The sequence below is a fragment of the Panthera leo genome, chromosome A1 (assembly GCF_018350215.1).
Source record: "Panthera leo isolate Ple1 chromosome A1, P.leo_Ple1_pat1.1, whole genome shotgun sequence".
Taxonomy (NCBI): Eukaryota; Metazoa; Chordata; class Mammalia; order Carnivora; family Felidae; genus Panthera; species Panthera leo.
The window spans coordinates 144,760,245-144,786,262 of record NC_056679.1 but is presented as its reverse complement, the minus strand read 5'-3'; the positions used below and the strand labels follow the sequence as shown (position 1 = coordinate 144,786,262).

General features: G+C 38.7%; 1 protein-coding gene across 4 annotated transcripts in view; it reads left to right on the top strand.

Moving 5' to 3' along the window:
* The first annotated feature begins 1,071 nt into the window (after positions 1 to 1,071).
* The window catches only part of ACOT12 (acyl-CoA thioesterase 12), a 48,611-nt gene continuing 23,664 nt past the window's right edge, over positions 1,072 to 26,018 (top strand). For 2 of the 4 annotated variants that reach the window (XM_042942485.1, XM_042942465.1), the window contains exons 1-4: positions 1,339 to 1,570; positions 8,067 to 8,136; positions 16,608 to 16,668; positions 20,190 to 20,291. In XM_042942485.1, coding sequence (XP_042798419.1) covers positions 16,663 to 16,668; positions 20,190 to 20,291 — 108 coding nt within the window. In that variant the 5' untranslated portion in view covers positions 1,339 to 1,570; positions 8,067 to 8,136; positions 16,608 to 16,662. Of the gene's footprint in view, positions 1,199 to 1,338; positions 1,571 to 8,066; positions 8,137 to 11,023; positions 11,047 to 16,607; positions 16,669 to 20,189; positions 20,292 to 26,018 lie in introns of those variants that run through there. The other 2 variants (XM_042942463.1, XM_042942475.1) reach the window with 2 other exon arrangements.

Below are 26,018 nucleotides of genomic sequence, written 5' to 3'. Positions count from 1 at the left end.
CTATTATGTCTGACATGTTGCTTCATCTCTCCAGGCTTCCATTTCTTCACCTGCAAATGCTCTCCTGGGTGCAGCCACCCCTAACAATACAATAACTATGAATCTATTAGATGCTGGAGGTTTTCTGGTGTCTCTATTTCCTGAATGAGAACTGCTTTGTAAAGTCACTGATTTCAACTCTAGAAAGTAATGGCTGCTTTGTGTTAACAGCTGAGAATGAAAATTCTCATTTAATATTCTAGATTTTGTCTCCTGAAAAGAGTCTCTTGGGATTTGCTGGCATCAATAGTGAGGCGACAGTTTCTAATCTTAAATTCTCTAGATTAAAACCAAAATATTGCCTTTCTTTGTTGAGTGACTCTCATGTCCCTGCAAACATCAGCACTTTGTGTTTGCTTGGCGGTGGGGGTAATTTCACAACAAACTGATCAATAACAAAGGGTTTGGGGGAGCTATTTTAACATCCTAAGAATCAGAAGGTGTATTTTGAACTAGGGCTTGAGGAGTGAGGGTCCACTCTACCTGGCAGTGAACAGCCAGGGGAAAGAAAAGGTAGTCAAACACTCTAAAATCAGTTTCTAAAGCAAAATGTCCGCATTCTCTGGACAACATTTAACAAATCAATCCTTAACCTCCCACCGTCTGTCAAGTTCTTCAGATGGCTGTTATCCTCACTACTTATTTACTTAGCAAACACCTGTATTACCTCAGCCAGGCACACGCTATGAGTTACGTACATTACTTCATTTAATTCTCTCTACAGTCCTCTGACCTGAGTACTGCTGTCCTCCCTTTACACTTGAGAAATTCGGGCTGCTTCCAGCTTTGCCAAGCTTGGTGGCCCCGGATTTGGCTTCTGACACCCAAGAGAGATCTCTTTCGCGCTCCTCGCGATATTCCCGGGACCTCGAATCCCACGTGCCAGTGCACCGGACGGGCCCTGGCGGCCCGCGGGGCGCGGGGTTCGGGCCCAGGGCTGCGGCGCCGGTGCCCTGCGGAGCGAGCGTGGTTTCCGTGCTGACCTGCTCGGCCCGACGCCCTCAGCCCAGGGGCTTCGCGGCGGGCCCGGCTATGGAGCCCCCCGAGCCCGCCGAGGTGCGCATGAGCCAGGCCATCCAGCCCGCGCACGCCAACCCGCGCGGCGAGCTGAGCGCGGGGCAGCTTCTCAAGTGGATCGACGCCACCGCCTGCCTGGCTGGTAGGGGGCCGACGCGGAGGGCCGCTGTGGGGGGGGGGGGGGGGGGCGGAAGGGGAGCGCGGAAGGCCGGCGTGGCGGGGGTGGCGGGCCGGCTTGGATACCGGGATGTGGGGTGGTGGGGGTCGGGACATGAGAGGATCCCGAGGCCAGGGGTGCAGGCCGACCCACCCCAGTACGGAAGCAGACGCTTGGCGCCCCAGTCCTCACCATTCCTGAACCCGGGGTCCGTGAGGAGAGAGAGGCAAGGAGAGAGTATTTCCAGTTGTGAGTAGTTGGGGACCCTAACAGTTGCGGTAGTTCATCCAACACCGGGAATAACCTAGACCAGTGATTCTCAAACCTTTCAGCCTCAGGACTCCTTTACCCCATTAGGTAAGTGAGGACCCCGCACTTTTGTTTATGTGGGTTATTTTGTTGATATTGACCATCACCGAAATCTTTTGTTATTAAAATATTTATTTTTTGAGAGGGCACAAGCTGGGTTGGGGCAGCAGAGAGAGGTGGGGGGTGGGGGGCAGAGGATCCCAAGCGGGCTCTGGGCTGACAGCAGTGAGCCTGATGATGGGCTCAAACTCAGCAACCCTGAGATCATGACCTGAGACGAACTTAGATGCCCTACTGACTGAGCCACCCAGGAGACCCTCAAAATCTTTTAAAATGAATTCATTTAAAAAGAACAAGAATAAACCCATGACATAATTTTATTGAAAAATAACTATTTTCACCAGTAATAAAACTATGCTTAAAGGCATGCTCTTGGTTTACATTGTTGCAAATCTCTTTACTATCTAGTTTGATAGATTACTCCTTTCTTACATCTGCTTCTGCATTCAGTTTGTTGCTACCACACCTTATTTCGTCTCCTCTCAGGACCTTTGCACCTGCTTCTCATTTTACCATTATGACCTTCTTTTGCCCTTTCCATGCATTACATCTCAGCTTAAACAGCCTTTCCTCAGAGAAGTCTTTCTTGACCACTTGTTTACATTTGTACTCTTCCAGCAATTTTAGCAGAATGCCCTTTTTTATTTCCTTCCTACTGCTTAGCACAGTCTGTAATTATTTTGTGTGTTGATCTCTTCACCTCTTTATTTTCTGCCTGGCCAATTCGCATTTAAGCTAAAGTTAGTTCTCCAGTGCTTAGTAAGCACTAAACAAAAACCTCTGCTTTCATGGATAGGTAGGTTGGTGATGAATGGGTCCAAAACTTGGAATCTCATTTCCGAAATGAAGTCAGGCTTTGCATAACGCAGGAACAGACCCGGCAAAGGTATATTGTGAAGGAAAATATGTTAAGATTAAAAACTAAAGCTGGAAGGAGCTTAAGATCATGTTTCTTAGGACTCTTATTTTACAAAGGACAAAAGTAAAGTTCAGATGATGACAGAACCCCGCTTTTCTCACTGAGTAGCAATAGAGTTTCTAATCCCCTGTGTGTTAACCGCCCCCAAAATTTAGTCATATATTCATGCCAATCTGTTTGTTTGTTTTATGCTTGTTGATAGGTCTGTTTGGTTTCTCTCTTAACAGTTTTTATCAGTATTTGAGGTTGATTATAATAACATAAATAATGGAAGAATAAATGTAAAATTAATTCCCATCTAAGGGAAACAAGTGTAAAAATCACTGAGGTTGCTGATAAAAATGATGCCTATTGCCAAGGCAACTGAATACATTATGTGAATAATGAAGTGATCATTTTGTGCTTCTGTCCTGTAAAGAATAAACAGTTGCTGTGCTGCAATTGTCATAAAAGTGTCTGCCTTTTTACATCTTTGGAAACTCAGGCCATAGACTGATTCAATTGGTAACCAACTGCTTTGGATTAATAGCTCTGTTGCTAATAATACAACATTAAAGAAACCTTTATGATAAAGTTAGTTTGGAAACGTGGAAATACCTGTGTTAAACACTCTATGGTGAGAAGCACCACATAAGCAAGGGACGTTATTTAGTCAAGGTGCAACAGAATCTGTGGCAGAGAAATGTTCCGCCATAGTGCTGTCCTTTCTATGATAAGAATAATACAAAAACTGGTTTTCCTGGCATTTTCCCAGCCAGAGTTCCTTGTTGACCAGCACTTTTCCACAGGCCCATTACTATGATAAATAATGATCCCAGCCATGGACCTAAGGCTCTTCTGTGACACCCAGACACTGCTAGATTCCAAAAGATCTTCTCAATATTTAAATAAAGATTAAATATGTTCACTATCATTTTGGCATTAAACCTCATTTCTGTCAGTAGTCCCATTTTTCTAGTCATTCCTTAAGCCTAGAGGAATGAAACCATATCTGAGTCATTCTCCACCCTCTGTATACATTTCTTATTTTGAAATATCACAAACTCACCCTTTTCTGTATTGCATTTCTGAATCTTGTCCAGGGTTCACTCTATTAGGAATGGGATGCAGTCCATACAGTAACACAAGTCAAAAATCTAGAAGTCATCCCTTCTTGATACCTCTCTCTACCTTGCTTCCTCTTCCACATACCCAACCCATGAACTAAGTCCTATCAGTGTTACCTTAAAGAAATCACTCAAACCCAACCACCTTGCTGTGGCTCCACTGCCACCACCTAGGCCAACCTATCATCATCCTTCATGTGAACTTCAGCAGTGGTTTCTAAACTGATCATCTCCATTCATTCTGGTGTCCTCTCCACACTAATCTAAAATATTTTTTGAAGGTGCTAATCTGATCATATCATTTGTTGTTTATCTTCCCCCACTGTCTTCTTTATCAAGAGTTACAAAGGTTCCTCTTCTGGCATAGTAAGTATCTATTAGGAAAAAAAAAGGCACATAGATAACTGCTATAAACTTTGGAAAAAACAGTAAATAAAACCTACTTATGGGCAACTGACAGGTGAAAAAAAGCAGATTTAAACACTTGGAAGTCAACACTTGGAAGAAGAGAATGGTACTAGCTAACTTTCTCTGTTTTGTTTTGGTTTTTTAATGCCTTTAAGCCTGAAGAAAGACCTTATTCTGCTCCCAGCTAAATTTTTGATGGAAAACCCACAGACTTGCTGATTTGAAGAGCTATAGGATTTGGGGAAAACACAGCTACTTAAATGTGAGGAGGAAGTTTCAAGAGAGGAGAGAACTGAAGAGGCAGAGCTGTATAATCTATCTATATTTTTGGCTCAAATCTCTGGTGAAGCTTGAATCATGTATGCATAGAAGAAACTCCAGCCTTGCTAGATGATGCCAAAAGAATTGGGAAAGGGCTGTTACAACCTCTAGGGAGATAGAGTTTTATAGTGGGAATTTAGTTAAGTACTTACTTGGAAAAACAAAACAAAACAAAACAATACTCTTTAGAGAAACATGTAAGAACCCATAATTTCTACAATGTATCACTCACAGTGGCTAGGATATAGTCCAAAATTACTTTATATACAAAGAAACAGGAAAATATGATGCATTCTTAAGTGAAAAGATAATGGTGATCAAGCCTCGATCATCCGAGTGTTAGAATTAAGCATCCATTATTCTATAGCAGCTATAATAAGTATGCTTGAGGATGTAATAAAAACTCATCATAAAATAAAAATCATCATAAAGAATGAAAAGATAGTAAGTCTCAAGAGAGAAGTAGAAACTAAAAAAAGAACCAAATGAAAATTCCCAAACTGAAAATTACAGTATCTGAAATTTAAAAATTCACTGGATAGGCTTAACAGCTGATTGGAGGAGAGTAAGTAAACATAAAGATGGACAATAAAAATTATTCAGTCTGAAGAAAAGGGAAAAGATGAATTTAAAAAATGAACAAGTGAACAGATATATCAAAACCACATCAAAAAGTATAACATACATGTAAAAGAAGCCCCAAAAGAAATGAGAGAAAGTCTGAGGCATAAAACAAACATTTAAAGAAATAGTAGCTGAAATTTTCCCATATGTGGTGAAAGACATACATTTACAGATTCGAGATCATAGGACACCAAGCAAGATTAATACAAACACAAAACAAAACAAAACAAAACCTCACATCTATCACAGGCAAACTATGATGAAAAGAAAATCTTAAAAGCTGGCAGAGAAAAACACTGTGCTATACATAGGAGAACACTGGTTAGAATTACTTATGACCTCATCAGAAACAATGGAATCCATAAGACAGTGAACCAATATCTTAAATAATAATTATAAAACTGTCAACCAAGAGCTTCAAGGCCCTGTGCATAGTCCATTCTCAGCCAACCCTTCAGCCTTACCAGCTCTCCTTCTTGCTTTCTGCATTTTATCCTTAAAGACTTTGATCAGGATCTTTGCAGTTCCTTTTGCTCAGTGTGCTCTCCTTTTCTCTCTTCTTCCTCCTCAACACATCTATTTTTATCCTACTCATCCTTCACATATCAGCTGAAGCATCCCCTCCACTTGGACATCTGCCCTGACATCCTCCCTAGGTCTAGTTTCTCATGTTATGACTCCCATAAAATTGATGTTTTCTTCAGGGCACTTAATTCATTTTGTTATTTATTCCTTTAATTAATCCATGGCTTCCACTAGTCTCCAAGAGAACAGAGATCATGGCTGTTTTACATTTTCATCACCTTACATAGAGGCTAACACAGCGCAGGTATTCAGTCAATATTAGTTAAAGGAATGAATGAATGGAGATGCCACCATTTTAATCAGTCATCATCTCATACCTGGATTACAACCACTTACCTAGTCTGCTACTGTTTCCAGCTTCTCTGTTTCCCCTGGGAAATCAGTAATAGCTTTAGAGTTTCTCCACTTTGATTAGCATACTGTATGAAAGACAGTCAAAATCAAGAACCAGAGCAAGCTGGTCCTGTTAAATTAATATCTGACACACTTGTAAACAAAACAACTGCATATAATCACACATAAAAATTGTGATCATATGTTGGGTCCCCATATTTCTATTTTCTATTTTTAATTTCATGACCCTTAAAAGTCTATAGTGTAAACCATGGCTGTTGAGCATCTGAAGCCCATCTTTAGCTAAGCACTTCTCTGAATAGTGTTCCTTGGTTGGTCTGTTCTGAGAGTTCCTATTGCTTCTGTAGTCAAAATCACTATTTAGAACATTGTATTCAATCTTTCCAAGCCTGGATTTCCTCGTTTGTAAAATGAAACTAGTAATAGTACCAACCTCATGTAATTGACATGCATAAATACTTAGTTCAGTGTCTGGTCAATAATAAATGCTTAATAAATGGCAACTATTATTATGATAATATTCGTTCATGATCCCTAATGCAATCTAGTATAGTGCTGTATATACATAATAGATACTCGATATATACAATCAAAATATATAAAAATAAAAAAAATTAGTCTTATTGATTATTGCACTTTAGTTATCATTTAAATCATTCAAAACTGGTTATTCATATTGGCATACATGGTAACATTTTATTAACAAGAATAGTTTAATAAACTCAACATCCTGTTCTCTCAGGTAACTGGAATGAATGTCTATTAGGTACTCCTTAGTGAATGTCTTATAGCCTGTATTTGCAAGGATCTGGCAGTTCTCTGGAAATCTTAAGCTCTAAAATGTCATCTACTATAGCTGGCTCTCTAATTGTCACTGAGCAGACTTATTAAGAGATAACACTGACTTCTCAGTATTGGGAAATCAGTAGGAATTTAACAAATGTTTGATACACTGAATTCAATTGAGCCCATCTTGAGTATTTCTAGAGTCTGGTACTTTTACATTCCCTTCCTCTCACTGAACTTTATACCTGGGAAGGCAGTCATTCCCTCTCCATCAATCACACACTAACTATGGTTAGTTTTCTGGTAACTCAGTTTGTATTATGTGCATGTTTGGAAGAACAGCTAGTTATTTCCAACTTATAAAACCAGAATGTGCAATTTTCTACAAATTAGATTATAGAGAGGAGTGTTCTAAATAGCTGCTCTCTGGAGTATTTCCCCATGTCTCTTTACCTGGCACTATCAAGTAATATTGTAGTTAAAGTAATCCACACAAAGAATACAATTTTAGTATAATTCACTGTCTTTCTTTTTCATGTCTCTAAAAGTGTGAAGAATAAAGAGTGAAGTCTCCAAAATTAAAATGAGGTTCAAAGCACTTAAAAAGCCGGTGCAGTCTGTTTGGGTTTTAGCTGAATGTTCGTCAAAATCAAATTCTGACAGAAGCACATGTCAACATTTTTCCTAAAGAGATTAAGTTATGATATTTTTATATAAAGCAAAATCAACAATCAAAAAATATCTCAACAAATTAAATGCAGGCATGGAATATGGATAGCTAGGGTTCTTCCCTAATCTCTTTATACCCTATTTAATATTCTCCTCTCCAACATAATTACTGCATACAGAATTTGGTAATAATGAACAATAAATATTGACTAAATACCTAATAGATGCTGGATATTTCTCTGCTACTCAAGAGAAGTTGCTGTCCAATTTGGGGTCTGATGTCAGTGTCTCCTATACTATTCAGTACTTATACTTGTTAAGTGGTCTAAATATAATCAGCTTCTGGTTATGTGGGATAATGGATACAGCTTTGATGAATTGTTTTTAAAGCAAAAGAAGGGTCATATCTAACAAAATATTTAAAGTTGGTACTAACTTAATAAAATTGCTATTTAAATAGCTAGATATACTAGGTATTGGTTTTGAATTTCAAATCAAAGACAGTACAATAATTTCCATTCAGTAGAAGTACAACTTACAGAGCAAAAGAACTGTCATTGATCCAGGTCATCTCTAAGCGTGGGCATAGTGGCACTTCACTGAACCAGAGGATGAGTTACTAGAATACATCCATTTAACTTTTATTCTTTTCCCTTATGCTGAAATATTTAAACATAACTATTAATTAACACATTTTTGCCTGTTTTTGAAGCTGAAAAGCATGCTGGGATTTCCTGTGTTACAGCCTCAGTGGATGACATACAATTTGAGGAGACAGCTAGGTAAGTGGTATTGCTCTATCACACCTTTCTCCTGGGCTTTTTGGCTCATTTGCAGCATATATTTGCATTACCTATGCTTGTTTATTTGGAGTCAATGATCCAATTTGTTAATTAAATATTTGACCTAATGTAAATCAATAAAATAGTAATTGCAGGACCTACTTTTAGTAAACACTTTGAAGTAGAAATTCATAGTCCTGGTTTTATTGAGAAATAGCTCTCCAAATAGATGGCATTCTGGTATGAGGCAGAGCTGGATTTCTAAAAGCTGATTCTTAATGGCTCCTTCCTCTACAAGAAGAATAATTAATGATAATAAGAGTATCTATGATGGTGAATTTCATCATTAAGTTGTTGAGTGAACGTTAATTCATGTGAATACAAATGTTAAATTATGAAAAACATTTAATGTGTGAGAGCGTTTATGTGCTTTACCATCTCCTATTGTAGAAAATTTCAAGATTAACAAATGTTTCAAATTTTACAAAAATAGAAGAGTACAGTATATCCCCAAGGACCATCACCTAACTACAATAATAATAAGCTCATGGAAACTCTTGTTTTATCACTACTTCTCCATACTTCCCCACACACCTAGATTATTGTGAAAGGAAATCCCAGGCATCATTTATGAATATTTCATTATATATTTCTATATGATAAGGACTCTTTTAGAAAACATAATAATATAATAACAATACCATTAACAGAAATCATTATTCCCAATGACCTCAAAAGATATTTTTTAAAAAATTAAACAATTGGTTTCTTGAATCAGGATTGAATATGGTTGATAGGGCTTTTAACATAAAATTTCTCTTCTTTCTTTTCTCCTAGTTTTTTGTTTTTTTTTTAAAGAAACCTGGTCATTTGTTCTGTAGAGTTTACATTTTGTATTTGCTCATTGTATCCCTGTTTAACCTGTTCACCCACCCTTTGTATTTCTTATACAATGATAGTTACATCTAAAAATTGGTCAGATGAAGGTTTGATATTTTGGTAAAATTAGTTCTCGTCAAGAGCACGTAATGTCTAATGATCATTACTTAGAACCATTATTTCATTACATATTGGCAGAATGGTAATGTGCTATACTATCATTTGTTTTTCATTTATTTTCTGAAGTATTTGTGTAGAGAGACTCGTTATCTCATTAATTACTTAGTTACCCTTAAGTAAAGTTTGTCTAGGAAAGACAAGCTTAATTCTTTCTCTTTATTTAGTGTCATTGTAAGCCCATGGATTTTAACATATTTGATGCATTTCAATTCTGACAAGATGGGCTCATCTTTTACATTTCCTTACAAAAACTTAGTCATAAATTTCTTCAAAAGAAATTGTAAGTAGAGATCACAATTTGGGCAGAAAATGTGCTCATTTATATAGGGTTGGTCATTGTTTCTAGATTTTTTCCAGTGGACAGAATTAAGAATTATTTGTTTTTTAAAGAGTTTATACTAGGGGTGTCTGGGCGGCTCAGTTGGTTGAGTGTCTGACTCTAGATTTCGGTTCAGGTCATAATCTTCTCGTTTGTGGGGTCAAGCCCCACATGAGGCTCTATGCTGGCAGCAGGGAGCCTGCTTGGGATTCTTTCTCTCTCCCTCTGCCCATCTGTCCCTCTCGTGCTGTCTCTCTCTCTGTCTCAAAATAAATAAATGTAAACATTTAAAAAATAAATAGTTTATACTAATAACTGTAATAAATTAGCGTTATATGTTTTTTTTTAAGGAGGATTATATGTTTTTATGTTTGTATCTCTGGTTTTGTTTTTGTTTTTCCCTGAATATCTTGATCCTTGAAGACATGAACATAACTTAAAAGGAAAAGGAAGAGAGAAAGTCATCTGTTTCTGGTCTTGGATGGTTCTCAAGGACCATGGGGGTAGTTGGCATTGTTTTCAAGCCCTAAGTAGTCTTGTCCAATGAGATACTCAGTTTATCTCCCCAACCTTACTGTTTACATTTACCTGTTTGGCATTTATTTATTTAGATACAAGCAAAATTAAGTTAAATGAAACCACATGCATAAAAAAATCACTTCTTCAAAGCTGATACAGAAGACATTTTTGGTAGAAATTAGAATCATAGACATGGAGAGACCTTTATAGGTCAGCCCAGCTTTCTCTTTGTAACAACAAGAAACTGAGGCCTAATTCCCCAAGCAAGCCAGGAGACAGAGGGTGCTTAGAGTCTGGATTTCCTTATGCTTAATCCAGTGCTTTTCCCAACCCACTGTTTCTGCTTTTGTGATCAGCAACTTTTACTGAACACTTTTCAATGGTTGTTCTCACAGGCAGCTGCAGTGTCACTGAAAGAGCTCTTGACATTCTAGAGTCTTGCAGATGCAGATAGAGATCCACTGACTAAGCTCACATACTAGCTATGTGATTTTCCTTGAAGTAGAAAAAATTGATAGGAGTTTGTATATCAGCAAAATTACAAATTACTATAAACCCAAACTTACTTAAGACTAGATGAAGTGCCATTATTAATTTAGGAGTTCCAAAAGTGTATTGTAATAAAGTATCTATCACGTACTTTCCAAACTTAAATTCTGTAATTTACACTTAACTAGCAATCTCATCACTGAAATATGGGTTAGTTTTTTTATGCCATTTTGTGTTGGTGTTATCAAAAAGGATTTGTGGCCACTAACATCATGGAAAGGGGCCTTCTTCTATTTTTTACATGGGACCTGAATCATATAAAGAGAAAATTGAAAGCTACCTACAGAAAACCATATATTGATGGATTGGGAGAAGATGGCGGTGTACGAGGACACTGGGCTCACCACGTCCTGCTGATCACTTAGATTCCACCCACATCTGCCTAAATAACCCAGAAAACCGCCAGAAGACTAGGTGAACGGACTCTCTGGAGCCAAGCGTAGATAAGAGGCCCACGGAAGAGGGTAAGAAGGGCGGCGAGGCGGTGCGCGCTACACGGACTGGTGGGATAGAGCTGGGGCAGTGGAGGGCAGCCCACCTGGCAAGGCAGAGTCCCCGAGTCTGACTTGCAAAAGCAGAGGGGCCGGACTGCGTGAGTTCTGACAGCCAGCGGGACTTAACATCTGGAATGTTAAAAGTCAACAGCTCTGCTTGGAGAGCAGGAGGGCAACAGGACACTGGGAGGGAGAGGTGTTGAGCCCTGGAAGACAGAGCTCAGCTTGGTGGGGAACAAAGGTGCTAGGCAGTGCCATCTCCCTCGCCCATCCCCCAGCCAAACTCCAAAGGGAACCAGTTTCCCTCACGGAACTTGTTTGCACTGCGCAAACACCCCACGCTGTGCTTCTGTGGATCCATCCCTCCGACAGATCTGCCTACCTCCCAGTGCCACAAGGCCCCTCCCTAAGCGGACCACCAAAGGCAAAGCGAGCTGAGTCTGCCCCTCCCACCCCTGTGCACCTTGAAGATCCACCCTGGCTAATACACCAGATCCCATCAAAGCAGCACCATAAGCCTGGCAGTGTGCAAGTAGCCCAGACAGATGCAGGGCTGGTTCAACATTTGCAAATCAATCAATGTGATACATCACATTAATAAAAGAAAAGAACCATATGATCCTGTCAATCGATGCAGAAAAAGCATTTGACAAAATTCAGCATCCTTTCTTAATAATAACCCTCGAGAAAGTCAGGATAGAAGGAACATACTTAAACATCATAAAAGCCATTTATGAAAAGCCCACAGCTAATATCATCCTCAATGGGGAAAAACTGAGAGCTTTCCCCCTGAGATCAGGAACATGACAGGGATGTCCACTCTCACCGCTGTTGTTTAACATAGTGTTGGAAGTGCTAACATCAGCAATCAGACAACAAAAGGAAATCAAAGGCATCAAAATTGGCAATGATGATGTCAAGCGTTCACTTTTTGCAGATGTCATGATATTATGCATGGAGAACCCGATAGACTCCACCAAAAGTCTGCTACAACTGATACATGACTTCAGCAAAGTTGCAGGATACAAAATCAATGTACAGAAATGTATAAGTTGCATTCTTATACACTAATAATGAAGCAACAGAAAGACAAATAAAGAAACTGATCCCATTCACAATTGCACCAAGGAGCATAAAATACCTAGGAATAAATCTAGCCAAAGGTGTAAAAGATCCATATGCTGAAGACTATAGAAAGCTTATGAAGGAAATTGAAGAAGTTGTAAAGAAATGGAAAAACATTCCGTGCTCATGTGTGGGAAAAATAAATATTGTCAAAATGTCAGTACTACCCAAAGCTATCTACACATTCAATGCAATCCCAATCAAAATTGCACCAGCATTCTTCTCGAAGCTACAACAAGAAATCCTAAAATTTGTATGGAACCACAAAAGACCCCGATAGCCAAAGTAATTTTGAAGAAGACCAAAGCAGGAGGCATCACAATCCCAGACTTTAGCCTTTACTACAAAGCTGTCATCATCAAGACAGCATGGTATTGGCACAAAAACAGACACATAGACCAATGGAATAGAATAGAAACCCCAGAACTAGACCCACAAAAGTGTGGCCAACTAATGTTTGACAAAGCAGGAAAGAATATCCAATGGAAAAAAGACAGTCTCTTTAACAAATGGTGCTGGGAGAACTGGACAGAAACATGCAGAAGGATGAAACTAGACCACTTTCTTATACCATTCACAAAAATAAACTCAAAATGGATAAAGGACCTGAATGTGAGACAGGAAACCATCAAAACCCTAGAGGAGAAAGCAGGAAAAGACCTCTCTGACCTCAGCCGCAGCAATTTCTTACTTGACACATCTCCAAAGGCAAGGAAATTAAAAACAAAAATGAACTATCGGGACCTCATGAAGATAAAAAGCTTCTGCACTGCCAAGGAAACAACCAACAAAACTAAAAGGCAACTAACGGAATGGGAAAAGATATTTGCAAATGACATATCGGACAAAGGGCTAGTATCCAAAATGTATAAAGAGCTCACCAAATTCCACACCCGAAAAACAAATAATCCAGTGAAAAAATGGGCAGAAAACATGAAAAGACACTTCTCTAAAGAAGACATCTAGATGGCCAACAGGCACATGAAAAGATGCTCAATGTCGCTCCTCATCAGGGAAATACAAATCAAAACTACACTCAGATACCACCTCATGCCAGTCAGGGTGGCCAAAATGAACAAATCAGGAGACTATAGATGCTGGAGAGGATGTGGAGAAATGGGAACCCTCTTGCACTGGTGGTGGGAATGCAAATTGGTGCAGCCACTCTGGAAAACAGTGTGGAGGTTCCTCAAAAAATTAAAAATAGACCTACCCTATGACCCAGCAATAGCACTGCTAAGAATTTGCCCAAGGGATACAGGAATGCTGATGCACAGGGGCACTTGTATTCCAATGTTTATAGCAGCACTCTCAACAATAGCCAAATTATGGAAAGAGCCTAAATGTCCATCACCTGATGAATGGATAAAGAAATTGTGGTTTATATACACAATGGAATACTACTTGGCAATGAGAAAGAATGAAATCTGGCCATTTGTAGCAATGTGGATGGAACTGGAGTGTTATGCTAAGTGAAATAAGTCATAGAGAGAAAGACAGATAACATATGTTTTCACTCTTAGGTGGATCCTGAGAAACTTAACAGAAGACCATGGGGGAGGGGAAGGCAAAAAAAAAAGAGAGCGGAAGGGAGCCAAAACATAAGAGACTCTTAAAAACTGAGAACAAACTGAGGATTGATGGGGGGTGGAAGGGAGGGGAGGGTGGGTGATGGGTTTTGAGGAGGGCACCTGTTGGAATGAGTACTGGGTGTTGTATGGAAACCAATTTGACAATAAATTTCATATTAAAAAAAAAGTTAAACAAAACCATGTATTTGTTTATAAACCATATCATATATTAATTAATTAAATTAAATTAAATTAAATTCTTCAGTATTTATTGCCTATACAAAAAATACTGCAATGGACTCAGTAAGATACATAAATATTTGATTATGGCACAATTTTGAAGTGGAGTGGTCACTCAGTCTGGTGAGAGTCAGACAAACACATAATCATCAGAATAGAAAGCATGCTAGGATGCAGCCCTTGGGTGAGATACAAACTCCGTTCTGTGGGGTAGTTTAAAAGGTGCACATTTTGATTAGAAAATCAACGAGAATTTTACCATAGAGGAGTAGCATTTGATGTGTGCCTTAACTGAGGCATAGACTTTTTTCTGGTGAATAGGAAAACAACTTCACACAATGAGGCACTTGTAAGAACCTAAGCACCAAGATGGGAAGGAGCAGAGAGTGTTCAGGAAGAGTCTGGTCTGCAGAGAGGTGATGCCCAGCAGTGGACTGGAGCTACATAACAGAAGACTTTGAATGCCATGCTATGAAATTGGTTTTATTTAGTTGAGATTTCAGTTATTCCATTCATTTGACATTCAATATCGGGAGATTGGTGTGGAGAACCAGGTTCTTGGAATTCTCCTACTTTTAAAGGCAGGACAGGTTCACAAAACAAGAAAAATGGCTTCTGCTCTGCCCCCCCCCCCCCAACTCCAAGTCTGAGAGACAGAGAAGCATAACATTTTAGTAGTTGATGAGTACAAAGTATCATAGTAGCTTTGGAGAGGGACTCTTAACTCTGCCTGGCACTATTACTGCAAATCTCTTCTAGAAATTTTACCAAACAGAGCTAGGAACTTTAAAAGGAACAAATATAAAGAAAAAAGAAAATTGGTTTGGTTGCATATGCTGGATGTAAAGATTAAGTTAAATTGGAATGTGTGTGGAGGTTGTTAACACTAAGTCTAGTAGAGCCTCCATAACTATTAGTTGAATCTGTTGAGAGAATTTGGAAATATGGCTCTGAGTTTCAAGAATGATGTCCAGGCTAAAGATGGAGATTAGAGAATCATTTTAATAGAGATGACAGAATCATGGACAAGAACAAGGTCTTCTAAGAAGAGGGTGTAGTGAGAAGAGAATAGGATAAAGGACAGAAATTTAGGAGATGTTGACCCTGAAGGGATGGATTAAGGAAGAGAAACCAGTGAAGGAAGCTGAGATAGAGAAGAGAACACTGGTCTGGAATCCAAGGGAAGAGAAAGCCTCCTGAAGAAAGACATTAAAGAGGTGAGATGTTGGATTTAGCTTTTAGGAAATGACAGGGACCGGAAATGAGATGTGGGAGGCAATAGCCAGGTTCAAGTGGCTGAGAAGTAAATGGGAAACGAAGCCCTCAAACCTCTGCACCTGGCAAAATCCTCATCTTTGAAGACCCATCTCAAACGTCACCTCTTCTGTGACTCCTTTCCCAGCTTTCTGAATTAGCTTCTTCTTATGGTTATCTTTGTAATACTCGATTTTTTCTTTTGAAAAATTTCATGGCACTGAACTTCATCTGTTTACATCCTGGTGACCTAAGTGAAGACTGGTCTCCTTGAAGTCAGGAGCCTCATCTTGTTCATCACGGTATCCTGAAGTCTTAGCTTAATGCCAGCACTAGTTGTAAACATTTCTTAAACATTTCAGTAAACATTTCTTTTTCTTTCCCTGATTTGTGTAAGCTTTATTTTTTTTTTTTACAGAGGATTGACTCTAATTTTATTATTTTATTTTATTTTAAATCTGTGAGTTAGAAAAAGAAATGAATATTTTAGGAAGTTTGAATATGGAGAAGAAGAGAAAAAATTTGAAATAGAATCGGCTGGAGAGAAACGTTTTTAGAAAGAAGTAGCCTTGGACATTTTCATAGACTAGTATGGAGAGTCAGGGAAGGGGCAGAGGATGAGGGTACAAAAGAGGAAAGTGCTGACTAAGCCAGCCATGGTGGCTAAGAAGAGGTAACAAGGGCACAGGTACAGAAAGAGGTTCTGAAAGAGATCTAACGTTCTTCCTCTGAAACAGAAAAGTAAGGAGGATATAGTTCAAGTTTGAAAGTCATTGAGAAAAATTGAAGAGGATTGCATTAGGAAGACCCTCACCTTCTGCTAAGGTTAAAGGATCGGTGGTAACTGAGGGGACTGAACACAGAAGGTTTGGAACAACTTCAGACTATATGACCAGAATCCCTATAATCATGAAGAGTGAATGGAGGGTCCATGTAAACCTGGTGAAGTTGATCAGTTTGCATGTTTCTCCCTGTATTTGTTAACAGACATTTAAAAAAGAAATGTCATTTGTATAGGTTTGCTTGTCTATTTTAACTTCTCTTAAGGAAACAGCTGTGAGACACTCAAAGTATCCTTTGCAGATTGTGGAAGTCCTTTTGCACACCAACTTTGCAAAGGCCTCTTTCTGTTTGAATAGGAGGCAACCAACATATGTGTGGTTTACAATGACTGGCATCTGTTTGTAGAACTGTCTTTTTCTGTTATCATTAACCTGAAGTTTCATGCATAATCATTATCAGCGTGATAAGGAGTGATTGCACATGCATTTAAGTGAATCTTTAGGTCTGAAATGAGAGGTACTAGGATTACTAAGGTCCCTCCCTCTTTTTTTTAACTAGAGTTGGACAAGTGATAACCATCAAAGCGAAAGTTACCAGAGCGTTCAGCACAAGCATGGAGGTAAGAGACCTCTTTTCTTACTTCTGCCTATTGGTGCTCTCTTTTCATTGTGTACAGAGGGCAGAGCAGGAGGCCTGGCATAATTTGGAGTTCATGAGGTTCTGAATTTCAGAAGGTGCTTGAACCTGGAGTCAGTGTCACAGGTAAATAATAAGGACCTTGAGTTTCCTAGTCAACTCTGCTACTAAAATTAAATGTGATGCGACACATTATTTTTATATAGAAGGATACATAGGAAGTAAACATATAAGGGAGAAGGGCACTCTCTTGGTTCTTTACAAGCCATGGGTCTTATTTCTTAATTATACTGACTCTGCTTTTTCTCCATCTCTGCACCCTCTAGTGGAAACTAGCCCCATAATTAACTAGTTTTTGAAAGGTAGAGTAACTGAAGTGAGAAAGGAAGTTTAGATTTTTCTTCTTCACCCACTCGGTTTTATTTTCTTTACCATAGTTGTGAATGCAGCATTCTCAGGGGCTTTTGAATTTTCTGTTCTGATTGAACCAGTAGCAAAGGGTTTACTGGATCCCATTTTGCAACTTCTATGTTGGTTTGTAGCAGTCCCTTTGATCTTTGGGCACAAAAGATATATAGGGACTTATATTTGTTTGTTAGGGCATAGTGGAATACCACAGACCAGATGGCTTAAACAACAGATATTTATTGTCTCACATCTCTAGAGGATAGACATGCTAAATCAAGGAGTCTGTAGGGTTGATTCTTTCTGGGGGCTGAGAGAGTGTGTCCCAGTGCTTTATTCTGGTGATTTGCCTTGGCTTCTGCCACATCATCCTGATCTCTGCCTTCATGTTCACATAGTGTTCTGAGGGTCTGTGTCCAAATCCCTCCTTTTTAGAAGGACATCAGTCACATTGGACTAGGAGACCACCCTACTCTGGTATGACCCCACCTTAACCAATTACATCTGAACCACCCTATTTCCAAAATAAGGTCACATTATAAGGTACTGGATTCAACCCATATTCCTATTCAACAGAACTATTTGACAGTAACCATACCTAATGGTGATGGTTTTACCCTGAGTTAGTCACTTTCCCCCAGTATCCCTATGAACAGAATACAAAACACTTGAAATCAGAAAGGAAATCTTTGTGTTAAAAGTCAGCTCTGTCAGCAACGATCGTGATGGTACTTTCTCAGCCTCCCTACTACAGGCTAGCACTCTACCTTATATTCAGCCCAAACACGGATAACAGCTCCTTTTCTTTTATCCTTTTCCTCCTATTCCATGAGAAAAGGTAGAATTTCCAAAGGAAATTTGATTAAAAGCTAAGAAAAGAAAAACCGGTGAGTTTAAAAGCACAGATTCTTTTTTAAATGTTTATTTTTTTGAGAGAAAGAAAAAGAGCATGCACGCATGCTCAAGAGGTGGGTGAGGGCCAGAGAGAGCGGGGCGGGGTGGGGGGTGCGGAGAAACCTAAGCAGGCTCCATGCTGCATGCTGTCAGCACAGAGCCCAACAAGGGACTCTGTCTCATGAACCGTGAGATCATGACCTGAGCCAACATGAAGAGTCGGACGCTTAGCTGACTAAGCCACCCAGGCACCCCTAAAAGCACAGATTTCTGATCCCAAGGAAAGTAAATCCTAGCCTTGACTAGGGCTAATTTAGTCCCTCTTCCAAGTTGAAGTCTTCTGTGGTCTCTGCATATGTTGTGTATTCAATAAGGTCTGGCTGGTGGGAACACCAGACTCTCAGTTCTGCATAAGTTCTCGGGACTGCTCATGTTACACTCCCCAGGAATCAGTTTTGCCTCAGAAGGTGCTCATGTCTGGCCTTGTAAACGTCCACCTTGTAAATGTCAGACTGGTGTCATCCCAAACACTTAACAGGACTGTGTGCAGATTTTTGGAATTCTTTCCTTTTGTAGTTACATTTTTTTCTGGGAATGCCCACAAATCCCAGGAGCGTTGGTCTTGATTTCTGCCTCCTCATTTCAGGAAGGTTCAGTTTCCCCTCCTTGGCCATAGTCTGGGACTTACCTTCTGGCTGAGAGCCCAGAAATTCAAGTGTTCCTCTTGTCTGTTTCCCTCTTCTTAGTGGTGACATTTCTACATTGTCTGCTATCCTAGTGTGAAAATAGTTGGTTCAGTTTTCTAGTTGTTTTTGCAGGATGTAATTCCAATCTGACTTACTTTTTCATGACACAAAGTGAAAGTCCCCCTTACGTATGTTTATGAGACATTTGGCCATCATACATAACTAAGTTAACTGTTCTAACAGAAGACAGTGTTTGGAACTCGTTTAAACTCTCCAGAATTGTGGGCTTGAGAATGGATGGTTTAAATTTGGTTAACCACTGTCGAGTTAACTTGAGTGTTACTGTGAAAATACTCACTTGCATTCATAAGGTAAGTGATGTAAAATGAATTATGGATTATTGATTATTTTTGCACATGAGGTAGTTGGTGAAGATGTAGAAACAGCTGTTCTCTATAGTTAATAATACAGTGCTAAACTAAGAGGCCTGAGGTTGCCCATGAGTCCAAGAAGATAGTGTTACATATCAGGGATATGTGGGGCAAGTGTTTATTAGCCAAAATCTAACAACAGATTCCTGAGTTTACCAATACTTGTACAAAGTGAAATCCTCAGGACCTAAGCTTCAGATCTTTTCCCATAAGGAAATCCATTCCCTTGTAGTGTCACCAAAAAGTGCCTCAGCCACCTTCTTGCTCTTCCTGAAAAACAAAATTTCTGAAAAAGGCAACAAAGCTACTGATAACATGATGCAGTTTGTCCATGTTAACTCAGTTATAAAAGCCAGAGACTGAAGATTAAAAAAAGTTATGGGGTATCTCCTTAATGGTCTACAAGGCATTAATTAGTATCTTGTTTTCAAAAGCACATATAGTGATAATGGGATTAGAAAATACTTGTCAGATAATGCCAGTTTTTAAAATTATAACATGAAACTGTAAATACAGTGTGATAATTTTATGTAAATACATACACACACATAAAATGGGAATAAAATTCACCTAAACATTAGTGATTATTAATATGGGTAATGGGATTACTAATAATATTTACTCTGGGTAATCAGATTCCATTTTTATCATTTATGTATTTTTATGTTTACCAAATTTTCCATGTCAAATATCTATTTTTCTAATAAGAAAAAAGTTTTTTTTAAGTTTATTTATTTTGAGAGAGAGAGACAAAGCATAAGCAGGAGACAGGCAGAGAAAGAAGGAGAGAGAGACTCACAAGCAGGCTCCGTGCTGTCAGCACATGAACCGTGAGATCATGACCTGAGCCCAAATCAAAAGTTGGACGCTCAACCAACTGAGCCACCCAGGTGCCCCAGAAAAAAAGTTATATTTTAATTTTATGGAACATCACTGAAAGAATAGTGTTGCTTAAAAATAAATTAAAATGCTGATTTAATTCAAAAACAAAAGAACATTGAAATGCATGACTGAATTTTGATTGCTGTGATCTCATCTGTTTTCTGGATGGCTGAACGTTTCCTTATTTATTTTTCTTTTCATTTTAGATCAGCATCAAGGTGATAGTACAGGACATGCTCACTGGTATTGAGAAACTTGTTAGTGTGGCTTTCTCTACATTTGTAGCCAAACCAGTTGGAAAAGAAAAGGTAAATTTTCTGTGTGAAGAAGTATCTATGATGTAATTCAGGGACATAGTAATGATTGCATCAGAATTATTATGGAGAAAAAGACATTTCTTGTTACTGTGCAGTATGCTTTCCCAAGATTTTTTATCCATCAATATTTTTGTAAAATTTGTCCTTCTGTGGTAATACACTGTTAAGCACCTTAGAGGAAGGGAGATGTAGTCAGTTTGTTAAAGAGGAAAAAAACACTGTGTTTTAAATGATCCAAAGTGCCTATCAGTTTCTCAAAAATAGTGTTTACTGGGTTAGTTCTTTTCTTTTATGGTTATATAACTCAAAGTTGAGTTAAAATAATTTTTTTTAAAAAAGCAAGAACAGTTTAGTCAGAACTTGCATATTATAGTCCAATCATTTGTTTATACCTGAAGGAAGAATGTCAAAGAGGCTGAACTATTGAAGTTTAGAAATAAGCTTCAGGGCATATGGAGTAAAAACAACCTTAAAATATATGCATTATTCTGATATGTGTATGTGTGCCCAGCAGGCCTACCTGGCTATGGGCCCAGAGCAGCTTGTCTATAGTCTGCTGGGGGTTTACTCATTGTTTCTTGGCTTTCATTTTTAGGATCAGGGGGAGGGTCCCCATTTAGTCTAAAGGTAATAATCCAATTTAGAATTAAATCTCTCACTGCAAGGATCACTTCAAACATGGGCATAGTAGCTTCTCCTAGTTCCATATTGAAGCAACAAGGGGTACCTCTTACTCTGCAAAAGTGTTCTTCAGCCTGCATCCAACTTTAGAGCCGGGACAAAGCCATATTTTCTCTGTACCCAACAGAGATGACAGTAGGGCAGTACTCACCAGCAACTCCTTACTTGGGCCAACAGGCAAAGATATAGATGGATCTGACTCAGTCCAATCCTGATGCCTGGGTGGCAGGTGTCCCTGAAGAATTTTGTGCACCATGGCACTTCCCCCAGTCTCTGTCCAATATTAGACATTCAACAAGACATATTCATATTGCCCAAGGGCATTCTATTTGAAACTGAAGTTCATATCAGCTAATACTGAAAATGCAGCTTTCTGGGCTATGTCTCAGACCTACTGAATTAGAATCACTAGTATAGGAACTTGGAATCTGTACTTTGACAAAGCATCCCAGGATCCTATGTTCACTAAAATCTAAGACATTGAGATAGGTCTTGCAAACCATTGTTTTTTTTCCCAGAGTCCCCCCAAATCTCCAAACCCTGAGAATGAGAGACTATGGGGGTGATTGCAGATTTTCCATATCTGAGAAAAAGTGACAGAAAGGAGTCCACATCACCATCCCATCCTGTTCCTTCCACGGAGAAGAACACAAGGACTATCGTTTTTCCTCTCAAGCGTGAGACTTCTCATTTTGGCTTCAGGGACTCATGAAATAAGAATACTATAGTAACACTTCAGTTAAACCTGTCCTGAGCCTGAAGAAACTTTTTCTGAGAGCATTTCTGGGAAGTCAGATGCCTTATGGTCCTGCCATTATAAGTTGGCTCAGATAACCTTTATTGTAAAACAGCTTTCCCAAATGAATTATTTTCCAGTTAGTAATGTTCTTGTTCAGGGGCACATCACAAAGAGAGCCACAAAAAGTCAGCGGTTTGGTATGAACCAACAGGCCTACCTGCATCTCTATCCAAAGTGAGTTTGTTCCAGGATGAGACGGGCAATGGTTAACTAGGCTTATTAGTTAGTTCATGAGTTTCATAGGCCGGATCATTGAAGGACTCACAGAACACCACAGGGTATGCTCGGGCAGGGCCTTACTAAACTAGAAGAGGTTGTTTGTAGGAGAAAGAAAGCACCGGCGAACAGCAGAGAAGTTTAAGACTTCAGGCATAGCTCTTGGGGTTCTTTTCCTTTATTATTATTATTATTATTATTATTATTATTATTATTATTATTTGTTTTTCATCATGATAGGTGTACTCTTTAATCCCTATCCCTTATTTCACCCATCCACCCACTCAGCTCCCTTGAGTGGAATTCTCTGTAATTAAGTCTGTTTCTTGGTTTGTCTTTCTCTCTCTCTTTCTCCTTTGCTCATGTGTTCTGTTTCTTAAATTCCACATATGAGTGAGATCATATGGCATCTGTCTTTTCTCTGACTGACTTATTTTGCTTAGCATAATACACTCTATATCCATCCACGTAGTTGTAGGTGGCAAAATTTCATTCTTTTTGATGGCTGAATAATAGTCTATTGTATATGTATATACCACATCTTCTTCATCCATTCATCTATCAGTGAACACTTAGAATGCTTCCATAGTTTGGTTATTGTAAATAATGCTGCTATAAACATAGGGATGCTTGTATCCCTCTGTATTAGTGTTTCTGTATTTTGGTGATAAATACCCAGTAATGCTATTACTGGATCCTAGGGTAGTTTTATTTTTAATTTTTTGAGGAACCCCCTCTACTATTTTCCACAGTGGCTGCACCAGTTTGCATTCCCACCAGCAGTGCACAAGGTTTCCTTTTTCTCCACATCCTCTCCCAACACCTATTGTTTTTTGTGTTGTTGATTTTAGCCATTCTGACAGGTGTGAAGTGATATCTCATTGTAGTTTTGATTTGCATTTCCCTAATGATGAGTGATGTTGACTATCTTTTCATTTGTCTGTTGGCCATCTGTATATCTTCTTTGGATAAATGTCTGTTTATGTCTTCTGTCCCTTTTGTATTGGATTATTTGTTTTTGGGTGCTGAATTGTATCAGTTCTTTATATATTTTGGATACGAATCCTTTATCAGGTATCTAATTTGCAAATATCTTCTCCCATTCAGTAGGTAGCCTTTTAGTTTTGTTGTTTTCTTTATTGTGCGGAAACTTTTTATTTTGATACAGTCCCAATAGCTTATTTTTATTTTTATTTCCCTTGCCTCAGGAGACATATCTAGAAAAATGTTGCTATAGCAAATGTCAAAGAAATTACTGCCTGTGCTCTCTTTAAGGATTTTTATGGTTTCAGGTCTTACATTTAGGCCTTTAATCCATTTACAGTTTATTTTTGTATATGGTGAAAGAAAGGGGTCCAGTTTCATTTTTTTGCATGTGTCTATCCAATTTTCCGAACACGATTTGTTGAAGACACTGTCTTTTTTTTCCATTGTATATTCATTCCTTCTTTGTTAAAGCTTAATTGGCCATGTATTTGTGGGTTTATTTCTGAGTTTTCTGTTCTTTGCATGATCTTGAATTTCTTTCATCAGTGTTTTACAATTTTCAGAGTACAGGTTTTTCACCTCTTTGGTTAAGTTTTTTGATAGCTGTTTTATTGTTTGGGGTGCATTTGTAAATAGGATTGTTTTCTTAATTCCATTCTCTGCTGCTTTATCATTAGTGTATAGGAATGCAACAGATTTCTATACATTGTACACTACAACTTTACTGAATTCATTTTTCAGTTCTAGTAATTTTTGGGTGGAGTTAAGATTTTATATATATAGTATCATTTCATCTACAAATAGTGAGAGTTTCACTTCTTCCTTACCAATTCAGATACCTTTTATTTCTTTTTGTTGTCTGATTGTTGTGGGTAGGACTTCCAGTACCATGTTGAATAGAAGTGGTGAGAGTGGACATCCTGGTCTTATTCCTGACCTTGGGAAGCTCTCTGTTTTTCACCCTCACAGTCCTTTTCAGTTATACAAAATATGCTTCATCTGGATGAAGATTGGAGAGCCAAGGCACAAGTTTACTAGGTGGACTTTTACACCCTGCTGGTCACATAACTAAAACAAGGTTGTATAGAGCTAAACCAGTGTAAGTTATCAAGTCTCTGTATTCCTAAACAAATTAGACAAGGTACTCCAGGGGAATCTTAGACTTGAAAGCAGCATATTATGAATCCCTTAGCTGTTTTGTAGTCTTGGCTAAGGGTCAGTGCCAGCCTTTAGGTGTCCTGGAAACAAGCATGGAATTATTCCCATCCAGCTGCAGGGTGACTTTTTCATGCACGCAGGTTAGCAGACAGGCTTTTCTGGCAGAGCTTGAGCCCTTCGTTCTGCTGCACCATAGTTCCAGATTTCTGGAGGTCAATTAAAGCTTTGTTCTGACCTACCGATTCTTTCAATTTGCTTATTAGACAATGTTTTCACTGTGTGATGAAATTTCCAAATTAGAAATCTCTCTCAGTACATGATACCTTTCTCGAGTACATCTTTATTCCCTTCCTTTGAGATTTTAATTTTGCAAAAAGTAGAAAACATTTCATAGTAAGAATTCAGCAGATTCAAAGTTCCTCTCCTCATTCATTAATTTGAAGAATTTTTTATTCTGTAGGCCTGTTGAAAATTTTAAAAATCAGGGAAAATTAATATTTGGAAAACTCTTTAAAGCATATATTATATGAAGAAATAATTATGCCTATATTGACTTTTTTAGTTTAAAGATATTTTAAGAAAAAAACTTAGTCAAATAATATGTGTGAAAACACCCAGGAATGGTCTATTTAAAAATTTTTTTTAACTTTTTTAACATTTTATTTATTTTTTGAGACACAGAGACAGAGCACAAGCAGGGGAGGGGCAGAGAGAGAGAGGGAGACACAGAATCCAAAGCAGGCTCCAGGCTTTGAACTGTCAGCACAGAGCTCAACACAGGGCTTGAATCCACGAACTGCGAGATCATGACCTGAGCCCAAGTCGGGCGCTTAACCGACTGAGCCACCCAGGAGCCCTCACGCATCATTGTTCTAATAGCAAAATATTGAAAACGATATAAATGTTCACACAGATGATTTTATAACAAAATAAGAAACGTTCATGATATTTAACCTTATAAATGCAATTTTCTAAAAACCTCCTGGTTATACCATACTGCCCCTGGGAGAATCAGAGTCTTATTTGGATAACTTCAGTCCCTCACACACTATAGGAAAACTGGGATGGCAAGGTCATGGTGAGAACAACCATCCTAACTATCTTGCTATTGATTCAGGAGATGAGCACCCCTGTATCTAGAGACTGGGAAAGGGCTGTCACTGGAATGACTGTTTGATTATGGCAGAGGAAGTGGCATCCCTCTGGACTCAGAGAAAAACTAAATGTGCATAAAAAATACACTGTAAGGGCACTTCATAATGACAACTATGATATAACAAGACTAGATCTTTCTACTGAAGAAAGAGATGTACACATAATGTATTTAAAGAAGATTATTACTGGTGGCTCAGTCAGTTAAACATCTGACTTCGGCTCAGGTCATGATCTCACAGTCAGTGAGTTCAAGCCCTGCATCGGGCTCTGTGCTGGCAGTTCAGAGCCTGGAGCCTGCTTTGGATTCTGTGTCTGCCTCTCTCTCTGCCCTCCCCTGCTCATGCACTGTCTTTCTCTCTCTCTCTCTCTCTCTCTCTCTCTCTCTCTCTCTCTCAAAAATAAATATTTAAAAAAATTTTTTTTAAGTTTATTTATTTATTTTTGAAAGAGAGAGAGTGAGCTCAAGCCGGAGAGGAGTAGAGAGAAAGGGAGAGAAAGAATCCCAAGCAGGCTCACTGTCAGCACAGAGCTCAACACAGGTGCCAATCCCACAACCATGAGATCATGACCTGACCTGATATCAAAAGTCAGATGCTTCATGGACTGAGCCATCCAGGTGCCCCCAGAATACTCTATTTACTTGGAGTTAGAAAACAATATAACATATCATTGGTTTTGCAAAATCCATGCTGCGCTTTTATAATTTAACAAGGCAATGAAAG